Genomic DNA, 18,717 nt, shown 5'->3' with positions numbered 1-18,717 from the left:
GAAAGACACCTCTCTTGGTGTCAGTGCTCTGATGGAAGGTGGCAACAGGAACATAGGGACAATGGCAGGAGGAGAGTCCCAGGGTGTGAGCTAAGGTGGTTTGGGGTACGCCGAACTTACCCGGTTGTTTCCAGTCTGGTCCTTATAGTAAATCCAGTTCAGGCTCTCATCGGTCCTATACTGCACGCTGTATTTGGTCATCCATTCATCAATGTCACAGCGACCCTGGGTGAGGATCCCCGAAATCACCTTGACCTCCTTCAGATCTATCTGTAACCACTGACTGCTATCCTGGAACTTGGAGAGCCAGGCGCACCTGCCGGGGACACACAAAATCACCAGGAGCCTTTCCCCGTGAGTGCCTCAAAGAGCCTGGAAGCTCTATCTTTTCAGGGGATGCCAGCACCTGAAGAGCCAGCCCCTGCTAATCTTGGGCTGAGCTGCAATCCATGAAGCACCCAGAGGCTAGTCTCCAACAAGTAGTGCCCAGCTTCTGTGATAGTTGCACCATTTTCTCTCTCCCTGCACCTCCACCACCCAAGGAAAAATTGTGACATTCAACTAACTTGTCAAAGAAATCCATTCAAGTGTAGCTGAAATCAACTTTGGGGCGTGATTGAGCATGTCTTTCTTTAATGCATGGTTATTGCGCCCACCAGCCCCTTCCCTTTTCATTAGTCTGTCCTGATGTTTCTTTCATCATGAACCTTTCTTTTGTTTTTCTTTAATTTCATTCTCCATACATATCTGCATCTCCTTCAGGTGCTGTCATGCGTGGCTTATAGGGAGTGTCTACCATGTGCAGAACACTGTTGAGTGTCTCTGAGAGGGCTTTTGACAATTACAAACTAACCAACCTTGATGGAAATGATTTGTTTTTTAGCTATATCCCTCATAAATCATGGAAACCTATAGCTCCCCCACTTTTTATTGCATATTAATTAGCTTCTTGGAACTCAGTTCTTGGCTGCTTTCTCTTCTAATTCCAGACTTGCTTCTCGGGTAACTCTGACTTTCTACTTCTATCCCAAGCCTTTTCTAAATTCCAAATCCCAGGAATCAATTGCTAACTAGCCAGCTTTTCCCAGATGCCTTGGATCATCTTAAATGAAACAAGTCCCAAAGTGAGTTCTGAATTATCACCACCCCAACCCCTCCTTCCACTAGTCATCTCTCTGAATGTGACCCCTGTATTCCCAGGTCTTCATACCAGCAATCTGAGAGCCATCCTTGGTCCCTTCTGTGCTGTCACCTCAAACAGCCAACCCATCTATGGACTCCATCTCCAAGTGTCTCTCAAAGTCATTTACTTCTCTCCATTTTGCTGCCACCACTCTTGCCCTGCATTGTTGCCAGGACTGCCATCACAGTTTAACTAGTATCCCTGGATTACTTACTCTTGTCCTGAACTTAACAGCTCTCCTCACAGGAGCCAGAAGATTTTTCTCTTAACGCAGATCTGATTGTAATACTCCCCAACTTCAAATGTTTCTCTGACAGAGTCTGCTAATTGTCTCCCAATAGCCTCTTCTCATCTCCGTTTAGTAATAGAACTCCTAAGTTTCAGCTGGGCAAATGGCTACCAAGCTTAGATCACATTTCCTAGTCTTCCTTGCAGCTAGGTGGGGCCATCTGACTAAATCCTGGTCAGTGAGATATGGACAGAAGTGGCCAAAAGGATTATGTCTGAATCCTTAAAGAAAAAGTGTGTGCACTCTGCTCTCCTTTTCTCCCTACTGACTAGAATGTGGATGTGACAGTGGAAGCTAGAGCAGCTGTCTTGGGTCCCAAGATGGAAGCTCCATGTTAAGGACGACAGAACAAGGTAGAGTCTGGACCCCTGATAGCATCCAGCTTCCGTAACAACCCTAGACACCTAATGAAATGTTTAGATGAGCAGGAAACACCACTATGTTGTTTAAGTCTTTGTACTTTGGGGTTCTTTGTTACAGCAGCACAAACCTGTGTTCTAACTAATGCACTTTCAGGGGCCTCCCATGATCCATAAAATGAGGACCACAATCCTTTGTGTGACTTAAAAGGCCCTGCATGATCTGACTTCTGTTTGCCTCTTCAGCTTTACCTCACCTGTGCTCTAACTTTAATGGCCATCTTTATGGTCCCCATCCATGCCCTTAAGGGGTCTTTCCTACTCAGGGCCTTTGCATCTGCTGTATCCTGTGCCCACCCTCCTCCCCTGGCCAACTATAAGTCTCACGTTATATATCTTTTCCTTGGAAAGCCCTTCCCTGGTGCTTCAAATGGACCAGGTCTTTCTTCTCCATCTCCTCTGCAGCACACATAACACAAAGTGATCAGTTGTGTGATTATGTGCTTTAGAATCTTTTTACCCCTCTAAACTGTGTGCTTCTTAAAGGCCAGGACCTTACCCTCCTTATTTAGTGCTGTATCCACAATCCTTGGCATGTGGAAGGTATTCAGTCTATATTTGTTGAATAACTAAGTGCATTCTGTGTCACTCATTTTTTACAGAGACCTACTTTTTCAAATTACATGGAAAAAAATCATCTGAGCCACCAGCCCTGCTTACCCAAAGCCTTGACTGTTGAGCCGGGCTTTGTTGGCAGTCCATGACGAATACCAGCCCACATACTGCTCAGGGTTGGAGCAGGTGATCTGGTCTTGTGTAACCTCTCCTGATTCGAAACCTAGGGGCTTGTGATAGGGGCATTCTGGGAAAGGAAAAACAATGTGTATTGAAACACTCATATTGCATCACAATACCCAACAAACACATGACTGAAATGAGAAATCAAACCTTCCCTTTGAAGATGAAGAAAAGGAATTGTCACAGAGACTCATGACATTTGTAAAAGCAGAGAAAGTGGTTCTATGGCTGGGAGGGGTGGATGAGAAATAGTTCACCTCCTCCGCAAACATAGAGACCTAAAAACCAAGAGGTTTGCAGTGAAAGATCATACTTAAATGTCATACTCTTTATTTTTCTCATTAACACAGATTTGGCCATCCTGTATGATGACATCAGGGTCCCTAATTGTCCTCGGGCAGCATATGAAGGCAATTATAGAGAAAAAAAACAATGGCGACAGACAAGAAGGGCAATTATATATTGAGACTGCCTTTCCACTTGTAAATTGCAGTGTTCTCACTAGTCTAAAGGAAGTAAAAAAAAAAAAAGGTGAAATGTGCCTGTTGAATAAAGAACAGTTGAAAGGAACTGCTTTTCCCAAATAAGAATTGCTAAAGCTCATTCTCAGATGTTAATTGTCTGCTGCTTCTCATGTATTTCCTCTCACATTTAGTGTTGGTATACCTGGTCAGAGATTGCCAATTGCCAACCCAGTATCCATTATCCTCTTCTTTTTGACTAAAGAACCCTAATTTTGTTGGGAGCAGATGTTGCCAGCTAAAAAAACAATCTTTGCCAGCCTTTCATGCAGTTAGAAGTCACATGACACAATTTCTGACCAGTGAGATATGAGGATGTCTGCTGGGGATTTCTGATCAGGTTTTGTTCGCCCCTTCTTTTTAACTCTTGCCTAGAAGGAAGACCTAATGCCTGCTGCAGCAGTAGCCATCTTGCGCCATGCAGGTAAGGCTAAGAGAACTACAGAGATCTCAGCCCTGATATTGCTAAGCACATCCCTAACCCCTAGTGTTTTTACAATTAGTCAAAACAAAGCTAATTCACTAAGCCACTATTGAGGGGACCTCTTATTTATAACCAAACCCAGTTTCTACCAGAATTTCTATAGAAAACAAGTGATAACCTTATGCAAATACATTCTCCTAGTTTTCCAATTGTGAATGATAAACTTCAAGTAATGTAAATCAAATAATTTTTTATATATAAATTTGCCTTCATATCGAAGAGCTGAATGTATTTACTGGGGCATTATCACCTTCCACAGTAAAATGAAAGCTGAGGTCTTTGTAGAGAATAATTTTCGGAACTTTGTAAAACTGAATGAAACATGCAAAAGCTTGATTGCCATCCTGCGGCTCCAGAATGCCTGTAGGGACAGCCATACTCTGTCCCCAGAGACTGAAGAGAAAAGGACAGCTTCCGGCCTGTGGCCAGAGAGGCTTAAATACCTTTATACCCAATGCACAAAAAAAAAAAAAAAAAAAAAAAAAAAAAAAACCCAGGTCAAACTCCCACCAGCAGCTGTAGCTCAGTGAGGCTGGGAATGAGGGGACAGCATTAAGTACTCAATGCTTTGGGCACCTATTAAAATGTCCATTCCTGGGAGAGGGAACATGGACGCTTTATGGGCTACATGTTCATGCCTTGTGTGGCTAAATCATTAAAGGGGCATATTAAAAATGAGGTTCTAGGGTTCCACCCCCAGAGTGGCTAATTTGTAAGAAGCACACTTTCAAAGTGCACTGTGGAAACCTTGGCCTGCCAGGGAAGGCATTTTGTTGGCTGACGGATTCAGAGGGCCTAGTGCCTGTGGCCTTGGGTGTTCCTCCACCCTCCTCTGACCTAGAAGACAAACTCGTGCCACCAGATAGTGGGGCAAGGCCCTACTGTCAGAATGCTGGATTTCAGTTGGGCCTTGGTGGTCACTTAAATTGTAACTCTGGATGCCTCTAAGTTCCCTCTATCTAGAACCTCCCTTTCCTTGCTCCAGGGCCACCAGCTTGGAGGAAGGAGACAGAAAGGAAAGAAAAGCCATCACCACCTCTCCCAGAACTTTATTCTTGGCATTTTGATCTTTCTCTGTTCCCCTTCATATCTCTTTTTCCATTTCTTCCCAATTATCCCATCTAATACTCTGGTTTCTCTTCAGATCGTATACATCTTTCACCTTTTACCAATTATCCCATCTAACAGTTAAGAGTGGGGTGTGCCCTGCCAGGTAGCTCAAATGGTTAGAGCATTGTTCTGATACAACATGGTTGCAGGTTTGATCCCCTACTCCCGGTCATGGCACATACAAGAATCAATCGATGTTTCTCTCTCTCTCTCTCTCTCTCTCTCTCTCAAATCAATTAAAAAAAATGAGTGGGCTGTAGATATTCAGGGACCTGGCCAGTGCCAATGGCCTTGGAGGCCTGTGAGAGCTTGTCCAGACATAGATCTTGCCCACAGTCTCCAGGGGAGGTGATGATCTCACCATCTCCATGGTTTCCGCAAGCATCTGGGAGCCAATGCCTGACTACCAGGCCCTCTGACTATTTTCCATATGGGTGATCCAAAGATGCTTTATAACGATGTAGCCAAAACTGAGCCCTTCAGTGTCCAAGCCCCAAGCCTGCCCCTGTCCAGTGCTCCTGTATCAGACATTGATACCTCCAGCTACACAGCTGCTAATCCAGAAACCTGGTGGTTTGGTCCAGGGCACAGAGCAGAGACTCTCCGACAGGTCTCAGCCTGGGCATCACCTGAGGAATTGCAGAAGTGATGTTCGGGCCGCACCCCCAGAGGTTCTGATGTCATTGGTCTGGGGCAGGACATGGGCATGAGGTAAAGCTTCAGGTCATTGTAATGGGCATCCAAGATCAAGATTGCAAGCTTAGAGCCAATGAAAGCTGGGACTGAATCCCATTCTCCCTCTGCATGAGTTTAGGCAAGCTGCTTAACATTTCTGTGTAAACAACATAACACCAGAACCTGCCTCCATAAAGTTGCTGTGGGATTACGTGAAATAACATTTGTAGAGCATACGGCCTGTAGTGTCTGGCCCCAAAGCAGCAGTTCATATTGGTAGAATAGGACGAAGTTGTGAGAATGTATTGATGTCTTCTTGAGTTTTGCATGTTTACTTTTCTATTGAACAGTCACTAGAGAAGAAATCTAACACCCCTCTATCCCACTCTGTCCTGCCCCCATCATCTCTTTGAGAAGGAAGCCAGCTTCATGTTTCTAAATGTTTGGGTTCTCCTTGCCCTGGGATGGAATAAGCAGTGTGTGCATCTGTGTGTGTGTATGACTTGAGAGAAAAGACTGTTGGCAACATAGTGTCTTCCAGGCTTGTGCATTTGGAAGGTCTAGGCCTCAAAAGGAATCAGCTGATTGTCCCAGAGGAGGACATGGACAAGGGCTCTAGGCTTTGATGCTTGCTGGGTGGGCGGGAAGTGGGGTGGGGAGGGGAGCTCATGGTAAGGGCCTCAGCTCAACAAGGAAGTGGCTCCTCTGATGAGGTTCCTCTGACGAGGCTGGACCAGGGATGGGGCCTGGGAGTCCTGAGCTCTGGACACCCCAGGAAACTCTGGAAGGTCCCCAGGACTGAGTCTGGTTGAGAGGGAGTAGATATTGAACTTGGAGTAGGGCTGTGGGTTGGGTAGAGAGTCTACCACCCAGCCTGGGTCTAAGCCTTGTCCAAGACAGCCCTTGCAAGCCCATGAGGGGTTCATGTAGTCCAAAGGGGAGATGAAAGACCTTCCACAAGCCTGTCTTTAGACTCTTCACAGGCCATAACAAAGAAGACTCAAACTGGGGTTTTTTGAACTGGGAAAAGTAGAAAATGTACCATCTCTTGTGCCCTGCATGCTGTGGAGTGAAATACACTCAGGTTTCTTTATTTTTTCCTGACTCCTCCTTTCCCCTGCTCTTCCTCCTCCTTCCATGGTCCTGGCTGAGTTCCCTTCAGGTCCTCATGCAGGCTGGGAGGTCTTCCCTTGAGGCTGTTCCCTCTGCCTGTGACAATCCTGTCCTCTCTTTTTCCCCTTTCACCTCTACTCATCCTTCAGATCTCCACCCACTTTCCCTGCCCACCCTGAACTGGGTAAAGAATTCCAGGTGCTGCCTTTCCAGGCACCCTGCACCTGCCACTTATCCCTTCTCCTGTGATCATGTAATTGTCAGCAGCTTGGTCTGTCTTGCTCACTATTCCATCCTCTGAGCCCAGCAGAATGCCCGCACATTCTAGGCACTGTATAGATATTGATCAGATGGATGAATGAAGAAGGGATGGATGAACAAACATCATCACCCCCTCTTGGGTGGCCACTGGGGATGAGCAGAAAAAATGGCAGAATCAGGAAGCAGTGAGCTGAAGGAGGAAGTAGAAGTTGACTGGCCCAGAGAAGTCCCACTGGCCCATGTCTATACTCATTTCACTCTAAAGGACAAACCTGCATCTTCTGTGGCACCAGTGGCTCTTCTGAGCAATGATTTGATAATTAGATGGAAAAAAGTGTATTCACAATGTGCCTAATCCAGACTATGGATGCTTAACATATTAGCCTTTCTTATTCAGTAATTTCTCAATTTCTAGGCATATAGGCCAGAAATGCTTATAAAAGATATTAACCTAAAGGGACATAAAGACAGTTCAGGGACATTCTTGTCAAGAAAGACATGAGTATTATGTACATATATTAGACTTGGATATGTTCTGTAATAGTTACAGGAGAATAGAATATATAATTTAATATAATATAAAAATATAGAATCTGGAATAAAAGTAAAGCATGGAGTCATTGGATTTCTTATTCTTTGATACCTTCCCTAACCTATTCCTGTCTCTGGGTGTGCCAAGGTAATCTTGGCTCAAAGGTGGAGAAGACAGACCTTTTAGTATTTTTAATAGTGTTAAGATGAAGATTAGGAGGCCATAATGCACCTAGCCTTCTGCTCTTTGAGTGGAGCCCTTAGGTAGTTAAGAACCAGTGTGTACCTGGGAGCTATGAATGACCTTCCTGTCCTTCTGTACTTTCTAGGCTCTTCTTCCCTCCTAAATCAGAGTTTGCAGGAAGCTTTGAATCACAGGGGCCATGGACACTGACCACCATTCTTGAAGTTCCAATAAGGGTGTGAGGCACTGATGGGCAAGTGACTTCTGGAAGGTTGTGGTTAGTCCTGCTGCCCTGAATCATCTTTCATGGAAAAAACAATTAACACCAATGAACAAACAAACCAACCCAGTGGTGAGAGAACAGGTAAGCCAAAAAATTTCTGATTTCAGAAGTTCCAGTTCAGTGCTCGCTTCGGCAGCACATATACTAAAATTGGAACGATACAGAGAAGATTAGCATGGCCCCTGCGCAAGGAGGACACCCAAATTCATGAAGCGTTCCATATAAAAAAAAAAAGAAGAAGAAGAAGTTCCAGTTCATGGTAACTGTGTAGGAGAGATAGTTTGGGGGACCAGGGTCGTCTTCACATTCCTCAAACACAAGGCCCTCTTCAGCTTCACAGTTGATTGGGTCAATGAATCCAATCCACATAAATAATCTCTTTTCCATTTCTTCTAAGAACGAACTTCCTTGGGATGGAATTCCAATAGGCCTCCTATCTCTAGTGAAGAGAACATTTGTTTTCACTAAATGGTAAACTCCTCCAGGGTGGAGACAATGCCTTCATTTTTGTCTGTCCATCAGTGTCTGGCACATAATAGGCAAGTGATAAAAGAGGGTGGGATTCTAAATGGATTATTAGGAGGGTGCTTCATTATTTACTGGGCAGATCTACCAACACAAATGGCTGCAGGAGTTCCTGTCCAGTGGGAAAAGCCCATGGAACTAAACAGCACTTACTGCTCTCCTCACTTATGGGGACCCCACTGTGCCCTTCCATGACACTTAGTTCAGAACGACTTCCTACTCCTTCAGTAAATAGGAAAAACGGAGGCAATAAAAGCCATTGTAGACTCCCTCCTTCTCTCCCCGACAATTAGCTATTTTAATGCAAATTTAATGAAATAATGAAGAGAAGCTCACAGGCACACACACAAACCTGTCTCTCCCAGAGCTATTATTAAGCGATTATGTAAAGTGAATGACTTTACTTGGCACTATGTAACCCTGGAGAGGGGTGGCAAGGACAGTTTCATGCCAAAGAGACTCTGAGCCTGGAAACGACTGAGCATTGGAAATATTTGCAGGCCGCCCCAGCCTCTGAAAGTCAGAGTGTGAGCTCCTAGGAGGCAGGAGGAAAAGGAGGTCCAATTTGCCAGAGCAGCATAACATGCTTTAAAAGCCTCATCCAATTTATTCCTCATAACAACTCCTTAGAGCAGGAGTCAGCAAACTGTGGCCCATGGGCCAAATATGGTTCACTGCCTGTTTTTGTAAATAAAGTTTTATTGGCACACAGCCAGGCATTTGTAAACATGCATTTACATATTGTCTATGGCTGCTTTTCAAGCAACAATGGCAGAATTGAGGAGTTGAGAAAGCACAACCCAGAAAGCCACAAATTCTTATTGTCTGGTCCTTTACAGACAACGTTTGCTTCTCCCTGCCTTAGAGGAAGGCAGGCATTCACATTAGTCAGGCAAGGCCATATTATGCTTCAGAACACACCACCCAGAAATTTCAGAGGCTTACCACAACAAAGGTTTAGTTTTCACTCATATAACTTGGCCATTGTGGGTGGGAAGGGGGTTCTGCTCCATGGCATTTCCCAAGCACCCAGGCTGAGGGACAAGCCACTTTCTCAAGCAGGAAAATAGAGAGCTGGAGAGTTGATTACCAGCAGGCCTTAAATCCCTCATTTAGGAAGGGACACCACTCACTTTGGCAGGAACTGCTCATATAAAGCCACCTGGCTAAAAGGGGGCTGGAATGAGGGAGAGCACGTGGTTGTTTGGTGAGCAATGGCTATCCCTGCACAGTAGTATTGCCTGCACTTGACAGAAAAAGGCCAAAGTGGGAGTCCCAGAGTTAAAAAGTGATGCAGCCCGGATTCCAACTCTGGTCTTTCTGGCTCAAAAGCTGAAGCTCTTTCTCAAAACTCCCTACTACGTACCATTAATTTATTTTCAATTAATCATGCATTAATATCTTTTATTACATCACATCTTACCATGTCACCCAGGCCAAGCAGAGCTCCAGGAAGCTGTTCTTAACAAGGACATCAGGTCACTTTACTGAAGCAGTGGCCATGTGAGATTTGAAGCTCAGAGGCCTGGAGAAAACCCAGAGCTTGGCATTTGGGGGGGGTGGTTAATTCAGCTGGGCTGAAAGAAAGGATAAACAGGGTATTCCCAAGGACACCCCAAGGGTCTAGTACCCCAAGGAGAGGGGATACTCACCCGGTATGCAGTCTAAGGACGTGGCGCCCACAGACCACAGAGCATTGACTCCTCCTTGGCAGTCACATTTGCATGCTTTGTGGTACCAGGAGTCCTCAGCCTCATCCTGTGGGAAGCCAGAGAGGCAGGAGTGTTAGAAAAGTCACAGTCAAAGGTAACTGTGCTCAGGACTACCAGAAAAGCCTGTGTTCAAAAACCTTGCTCATTCATTACTGTTCTCCATGGCTGCTTTCACACTACAACAGCACAATTGAATCATTAATCCAGCCTTAAAAGCACGTAGTAGCCGTTCAGCTTTCAGTGTAGCTAAACAAGTGTCTGCCACTGTGGGTGACCAGCTAATAATCTCAAAGACACACCCATGTGGGGGCAACGTACACTCCATTATAATTGTTTTCAGGGGTTTGGGGAGACCCAGTACAAGGTCAGGCTCCTCACGTTCCCTGGAGGTCCCTTTTGGGGATCCAGTTTTAAAAGGTACTAGATTCAAGATTACACCATCTGAATTAAGACCTGATTTACTTGCATTCTCTCAATGAAACATGGAACTTGCTCAGATAAAATGTGCTATTGCCACCACCAGAAAAAAAATCTTCAAAAATTACATTTCAAAAAACTCATAGCTCTATACATTATTTTTGGCTAGGGAAATTTTCAAAAACACTATTTACTATAACATACCTCAGTAGATGATAATCCCAGTGTGGCTGAGCAAGAGGACGAGAGGAAAAATTAAGTTAAAAAAAGAAAGACAAATTCAACAAAATGATTCATTATATGGAAAAGTGAAATGAAGTCACATAAAAGTTAACAAAGCCCCTTCTGGAAGAAGTCAAACTAAGTAACTATCCGTCAGCACCCACAGATGCTGAGAAGCTAGGCACAGGAAAATTAAACAGAAAGACAAGTAAAATTATTATTATTTTTGTTCATCATAGAATTTTGGAAAATACATTAATGCATATATATATATATATATTTTTCTTTTTTACCACTGAGGCAATACTATCAACATCTGAGTGAAAATGGTTCCCATCTTTTTTTCTATGCATATTTTTAAAAACATATTTGAGAACCTACTACCTAAACAATGTTTATGACATTCCTTTTCCACTTAGCATTAACGGTGTGAGTTTTTCCCTTCGCTTATTGACTTCATCATCATCATCATCATCATCATCATCATCATCCCTAGTATCTGCCCAATGTGCTGTTCAGGAGCTGATTTTCAGTTCTTCCCACTGTGACACATTTAGGTAGGTTATTTAGGCTTAGGACATTGTTTAGAAAATCCATTTTAGGTTTGTCTATTATGTATAGGAAATATTTAACCACAATCACAGTCTAAATACCGTATAAATGATGTGAGGAAATTGAAAGTGTGCAAAATTTAACATAAAGCTAACATATAAACTTTCTTTATGGAAGGATGGATAAAAGGATGAATGCACAATTGAATAGAAAAAGAATTTGTATATATTAGTATAAACTGATTGTTTAAAGTTGCTCTGTCCAATGCCATTGCCCCTAGTCCCTTATGACTACTCAAATTTAACTTAACTAAAATGAATAAAATTAAAAACTCAATTCCTCAGTCACACCAGCCACATTTCAGGTGCTTACTGGCCTGGCCACATGTCACTAGTGGCCACTGTGCCAGACAGCACAGGTACACAACATTTCTATCATTGCAGAAGTTTCCATTGGACAGCACTGGTTTAAAGCACCAAAGTGCCACTTCTCATTTTCAACAAAATAAACACCTTTATTTCTTTTCTGATTACAAAAACAACATACACCTGTATATAAAAATCTCAGCCCTGGTTGGTGTGGCTCAGTGGATTGAGCACTGGCTTGCAAAGCAAAGGGTCACCAGTTTGATTCCCAGTGAGGGCCCATGCCTAGGTTGCAGGCCAAACCCCCAGTAGGGGGTGTGTGAGCAGCAACCACACACTGATGTTTCTCTCCCTCTCTTTCTCTCTCCTTTCCCCTCTCTCTAAAAATAAATAAATAAATATAATCTTTAAAAAAAAATCTCAAACAAAACCTGAGCGTAGAGAGCCGGAAATTAAAGTTCCTCGTTAGCCACTTTCCTATCTAAAAATTAGATCTGATGCCCCCAAAACACTTTCAGATTGTTTTAGAAAGTAAAAGAATGGTCTCATCTTTGTCATCACAATAATAAACCTTTTACAAATTGTGCCTTTATTTAAGTAATACATACTTACGCATTCCACAAACCCCTTCTACAGCATGTCCACTGTGGGTGTGGCCCTATGCAAGGGCCTGGGCCTTCTGAAATGGAAGTGTGACTCTCTGCCCACAGTGGCTTGAGGACCCAGGAAAAGACAGACCACAGGATGATGCACATGGTGACTACTCTGCTTGGTTATGGATAGGCTGCAGTGGGAGTCAGGGGGACATATCTTCTAGCCTAGGCAGATTCAGAGCCACCCTTCACCTGTGGTCACCAACTGCTGTCTCTCCTGGGCCCTCGTCCACTGGTTATTCATTCCTGTACTCCTCGATCTACCTGCTATGGGAAGAATTGACCCTCTCAGGCAGCAATGAAGGCTGGGGAGCATCATCTTAGTAGGAGGCCAAGCCCTGTGCTGGCAAAGGAAATTGCCAATGACTTCTTACTTTCACATTCAGTGGAGTCTTTCCAACACTGAACTATGTCTTCATGGTGCCATGTTGGGTGCTGTCAGTCCCTTCCATCTTCCTTTAGCTTCTGTTATGCTGCTCACCTGTTTCTTCCTCCACTCTGAATAATCCTCCTCCGTCTCTCTTGAGAGCTCTGCTTCCCCTCCCCCTTCATAAATGTTGCTAAACCCAAGATTCCAACACTTGCTTTGAATGGATTACTGGACATCTCTATGTAAATGTCTCTTACTATGTAAAACTGGCCCCAACCAAGTGTCAGCAAGGTCTGGGGCAACCTGAATTCTCATATGATGCCAGTGGGGATATAAATTGGTATAACCTGTTTCAGAAACTGCTTGGCAATTTATGCCAAGGCTGGACATGTATGTGCCCTATGAACCAACAATTCCACTCCCAAGTATTTACATACCAGAAACACATACATATATTCTCCAAAACAAACAAAAATGTACTAGATTATTCAAAACAGCAGTATTTGTAATAATTCCAAACTGAAAACACTCATATGCCCATCAAAAGTAGAATGACCCTGGCCGGGCAGCTCAGTTGGTTAGAATGTTGTCCCCACATGCCAAGGTTGTGGGTTTGGTTCCCCCATCAGAGCACATACAAGAATCAACCAATGAATGCATAAATCAGGGAACATCAAATTGATGTTTCTTCTTCTTCTTCTTCCTCTCCTTCTCCTCCTCCTCCTCCTTCTCTCTCAAATCAGATAAAAATTATAAAAGACTAGAATGGATACCTGTGGTAGACTCACACAGTGGAATACTATATTGCAATGAAAGGGATGATTTACAATTCTACAGTATGCTGTGTCTCACAATGTTGAGTGGAAAGTCAGATACTAAAATGGACATACCAAATGAATCCATTTACCATGTATAAAAACAAGCCAAAGTAATCTATGCCACTAGATATAAGGTCCTGGTCATACTTGGGTGGGGAGTGGCATAGAGGAAGCCCAGAGAATTGTGTCTGATGACATCCTGTTATATGATGAGAGTGCTGGTTACTTGTGTGTGTTTCATGGTGAAAATTCATTGAATTGTACACTTACCTATATTCCTCTCTATGTCTATTATACTTAAATAAATATATGTAGGTTATACAGCACAAAAAGTTTCTTTAAAAATCAAACTCATTAGCTTTCCTCAGATTGTTCTTTCTCTATTTCTTATCCTAGTGAATGGCTCCACCATCTACCTATTACCCCATCCAGAAACCTGGGACTCCTCCTAGTTGCCTCTTTTTCCTAACCCACCACATCCAGTGTCTACTAGGGGCCTTCTTTCCTCTCCACCCCACTGCCACTTCCTGTTTTAGACCCCACCCTCTCTCCTCTGGATTCTCTCCTTGCTAAAAAGAGACCTTGCTGCATCCATCCCCCATGCTACCAATGAAATGGAATGCAAACCTGACTGTGTCACTTTCCTGCCAAACCTTTTGGTGGGTCCCCTCTGCCAGGGTCTGAGTTCCACCTCTGATGTTTCTTAGTTGTATGACTGCATCTCTCCATTTCCTCATTCTTAAAACAGGTATAATAATGTGTTCTTTAAAGGGGACTGTGATCTATCTCCAGCCTACCTTTCTATATTTATCTTTTGCACTGCATACTACCTGTAGTTCATCAAATGTACCAGGCTGTTTCCTGCCTCCATGCCTTTGTCCATATGATTTCTTGGCATCAAATGCCCTCCCCCTCCCACTTTTCTAGCTGCTTATCCCCTTCCTTATGAAGAGGACTTTTTCTGTCCCACATGTAGAACTCACCACTTGCTCTGGTCTTTATGTCCCACCTCATTCTTGTCCACAGGTTTATCTAAGCACCTATACAATTATAGAAATTGATATAAAAGATAGCTGATAATGACTGGTCCCAGAGCATTCATTCATTTTTTTAATATTCATTGAGCATCTACTATAGTCCAGGCCCAGCTTCAGGTGCTGGGGATAGAAGTAAACAAAACAGGGAAAAACACCTGCCTTCATAGAATTTATAGTCTAATGTGGGAAAGTGGGAGAATAATGAATGAGCGAATGAACAAAAAGACCCTGAGGTGGGTGGGTGCTTGGCATGTTATCCAAGGGAGAGATGATGGTGGCATGGCCCAGGGTGGTGGCAGTGGAGGTAATAAGAAGCGGCTGGATTCTGACTGTCTTTGGAAGATGGTGCCAATAGGATTTGCAGACAGATGATGTGGACATGAAAAAAATGAGCTCTCCAAGGCCTGAGTGACTGAGAGAATAGAGCTACCATTTACTGGGGGAGGAGAAGGCTCCAGGAGGAGCAGAGATTTGAGGGTAATGGGGTAGAGATGTTTCATTTGAGAGGCCAATGGGACACCCAAGTGTTGAGGTTGAGTGGGCAGCTGGCTGGAAGCTTCTGAAGCTCAAGGGAAAATCCAGCTAGGTTTGGTGGCACCCTATGCTCCTCCCAGTTAATGTGTACATGAACCCATAGCCTCAGTCCCTCAACTGCTTCCCAAGTACTGCACAGCAGATAAGCAATTGACATCTAGTTGATCTGGGGATTGTTAATCCAGGAGGCACTCAGCAACACACCCGTCTTCAAGAGAAGCTGGGGATGGCCAAAATGCAGAAAGGCCTTGTCAATTAAGTAAACTCAGTTGTGGCAACACCCTCTTTGGGGGGACCAGAGGCAAGGTGAGCGGTCATTGACAACAAGTCCTTAATAACCAAATCAATTTGGTCTAGAGGCTGTGTTTGTCCCTGAAGAGGGTCTATACAGCTGCAACTGGGAAAACCCAGAGTTCAAATGAAGCTCAGGACCTATCCAGTAGCCTTTGCATTACCTGGGTGTCAGGGCAGGTCCTGAAGGGGCCCCACATTCTGCAGAAACAAAGCAGAAGGTAAAAAGGCAAGGTTGGGGAGGTCCTGCCACTGTCTACCTGTGGAGAGGAAGAGACCTAAGAGGAGGCCTGGTTTCAGAGCCACTTCCTGTGTTCACTCAGAAGTCGGGCAGATTTCTGGAGTTTTCCATCTCTGTGGCTCCCCTCCTCAGAAAGCATTTGTCTGCATGCAGCCTGAGGTTCTGAGGCACCAGATCCTTATGGAAATGAGCAAAGAGAGAACAACAAGCATTTTACAGGAAAAGCTGTCAGCAAGGGAGCAGCAATGTGGCTGCTGTAATCCCCAAAATGATTAATCACCAAAAAAAGCTGTCAAACAAAAGCAAAACCATGTTTGACTACATCTTATGATACCAGCCTTTAAAGGAAAAAAGAATAAAAGATTTAGATGATGTATGTGGTTTTGTATTTTTCTCCCCACTGGGGTTGTTTTTGAGATTCCTCCACAGATTACGAGTTTCCACTAGAGCATCTGAGACGTCTGCCACTCATCAATTTTTAAGTCATGCAAATACGGGGACATTCAGCCCAAAGGGCAACTACATGGGGAAATCCTTGTTCCCACAGCAAGGAAATTCAAGGCATTACTTCTTGAAATGTGCCTTGTAAGCCCAAGAGGAAAGGTATGCATTAGATGTACATAGGAAAGATTATTTTAGTCTTTTTGAGTGTATATTACTAAATACAGAGCTTTCCTTCCCATGGAAACAGATGAAGCTGGGGAGAAAAGCATAAAATTATGGATGATAAAACTGTAACCAGCTTCTAATCTACTTGAGAAACAAGAGTAAGACATGGGAGAAAAACATCAGGCTGATATACTGTCACTCTCAGTGAAGAAGAAAGAAGGAAATTGCTTCTGGTGTGTAAGTGTTTCTATTTTAGGCGACAGACATATTCATGGGTAAATCTGTTGTCTGTACCTGTTTCAACACAAATGAACCTCAAAAACATGCTATGTGACAGATAAAAGACCATATGTTGTATGATTTCATTTAAATGAAATATCCTAAATGGGCAAATCTATAGAGACAGAAAGTTGATTGGTGGGGGAGGAGGAACTGGGGGAGGGGGGAATGGGGAGTGACTACTTAATGTCTACTGGATTCTTTTTAGGGTGATGAAAAAGTTCTATAGTTAGATTGTGTGTTCCACAAATCTGTAAATATACTAAAAACCATTGAATTGCATACTTTAAGTGGGTGAATTTAATGGTATGTAAATTACATCTCAAGCAAGCTGCTTCAAAAAAAACCCCCCTGCTGTCCCTGATGGTTGGTTGACACGCCAGCAAAGAGAACAATCACCTGTAAGATGAAGCTTGGTAATTTTTTTTGTTTTTATATAATAACCAAGACCAAGTAATTGACTGATATAATTTAATAAGCTGGATGTTTTTTTTAAATCTTCATTGGCATTGAATCCAAAATGTACAACGTAAGGTAAATACAAGCCTGCTTCAGTTATAAGACATAAGTAGTGCTTTACTCTGATGGTTAGTGCATTCCCAAATGAACCTTCATCTAATGCATAAGTGAAGTCAATCCATTTACCTTATTTCACTGTAGAAAAGAGCCACTGCAACCATGGAATAGAAACAGCAGAGTAAATTAGACAAAGAACCTTTGTCTTCAGGTTCCCAATGTGCAATACAATACATCTTTCCCATGTGCATTGTGCCTTATTCCTCCATCTGAACTGGAAGCTGATTCAGTGCAGTAATTGCACCCTGTATTTTTTTTCTTTGTCTCCTGGAACATCCCTCTAGTTCAGGGTAAAGCACTGACCATTTTTGGCTGGCTTCTTTCCTTCCATGCTGTGTGAAGGTGGAGGGCCTTGGTTAAGTGGATAAGATAAATTAAGCTTCTCAAGCCTACCCACTGGACCATGTTCCATTCCACCTGGACAGATGGGGTTCTCTATTTAGAAATTTCTGGAGCTTCCCAGCCATGCACAAAGATTGGTAAGCAATAGAACAGAAAAGAATACATTGCTCTCTGCCTCCTGACAGCGTGCCTTTTATTCCCCAAATGAATGGGTCTAATTTAAAAATGAGCTGCTAAACTTTTATAGGGTTTCTTTGCATTTGGGAGGGTCACAGAGCAGGATTGTTAGACTTAGCATGTGTTTGGCCCATAGCAGGTACTCAAGGGTGGGTTCACAGAGAGAAATCTGAGGGTAAGCCCTGTGGATATCTGAGAACCAGGTATATTGGGATCTAGGCCTTGAAAGGCTGTAGATTTTCTTGCTGAGGAAGGGGCAAAAAGGAAAACAACAAAACCACAAAAGCATCTTAAATTGTCGAGTTACTGGGACAAGTTGCTGACTCTCAACTGCAAGGGGGAAAAAAACAGACAATTAGTCTGACTGATCTCTACTTAGAAACATTTGGGTTTGCAAAATGACATTGGGATTATATCTTTACAAGTCTTGCCAAATACTAACAGATGTGACTACATAACAAAAGTCATCAGATTGGGAAATCATGAAAGCGAGTACTCTACCAATAAAATATGAGAAGCTAGAGAGGAGAATGATTTAAACCAGGAATTCTGAGTCTGTGTGAGTTTTGTCATGTCTGCCTACCAGATCATTTACAAAGTGGAGAGGTCTCCTCCTCCCTGCCCTCTTTATTTATTTTCTAAATAAATAAACGCACATAAATACCCAATGGCCACAAAGAAGATCTTTTGTTCAGAATGAACCTAAAAAGAAATTCTGAGCTGATGGGTCCTTGAGAGTCGAGAGAGACATGAAAGAGTATTATTCCAAAAATTGAATATTTCAAAGTTGAGTTCGATGACATTTGAGAGATTTGCCTTTAATTCTCCTTAAGCATATCATTCCTGCCAGGGCCATATTTAGTAATTTAAAAATAATTGAGTGTATTGAGTCTTCGGGGGTTTCTGACTGTTCGTTGGATTATTCTTTCTATTAGAGTTCAGTGATACTTGGCCTGTTATGTTAATCCATATTTAAACTAGGGTGACCTCATGTGTTGCTTTGCTTGGGACAGTCCTGGTTTACACCTGTTATCCCAGCAGAATTACTAATAGCAACCTCTTCTACTCTCAACAGCATCCTGGTTTGGAAGATTAAACTCTGCAATCACTCTAACTTTGTCTTCTAAAAATTTTCAAGAATATGCCACACTTTCCTACTAATTGTTGCAATTTATAGCTATTTTATACAAATTCTGAGACTCTTTC

At 43.1% G+C, this 18,717-nt stretch overlaps 1 protein-coding gene and 1 non-coding gene across 3 annotated transcripts in view; one reads left to right on the top strand and one right to left on the bottom strand.

The window, feature by feature from the left end:
* Positions 1 to 18,717, bottom strand: part of RS1 (retinoschisin 1) — a 32,479-nt gene that overhangs the window by 13,411 nt on the left and 351 nt on the right. For both annotated transcript variants that reach the window (XM_053917313.1, XM_045203250.3), the window contains exons 2-5: positions 10,650 to 10,675; positions 9,969 to 10,074; positions 2,552 to 2,693; positions 121 to 316 (exon numbers count right to left, since the gene is read on the bottom strand). In XM_053917313.1, coding sequence (XP_053773288.1) covers positions 121 to 316; positions 2,552 to 2,693; positions 9,969 to 10,074; positions 10,650 to 10,675 — 470 coding nt within the window. The remainder of the gene's footprint in view (positions 1 to 120; positions 317 to 2,551; positions 2,694 to 9,968; positions 10,075 to 10,649; positions 10,676 to 18,717) is intronic.
* On the top strand, positions 7,912 to 8,018 carry LOC112313415 (U6 spliceosomal RNA). The gene has a single exon (XR_002975689.1). It is a non-coding gene; the product is annotated as a U6 spliceosomal RNA (small nuclear RNA).

The sequence above is a fragment of the Desmodus rotundus genome, chromosome X (assembly GCF_022682495.2).
Source record: "Desmodus rotundus isolate HL8 chromosome X, HLdesRot8A.1, whole genome shotgun sequence".
Classification (NCBI taxonomy): Eukaryota; Metazoa; Chordata; class Mammalia; order Chiroptera; family Phyllostomidae; genus Desmodus; species Desmodus rotundus.
This window is presented reverse-complemented; position numbering and strand designations above follow the sequence as displayed.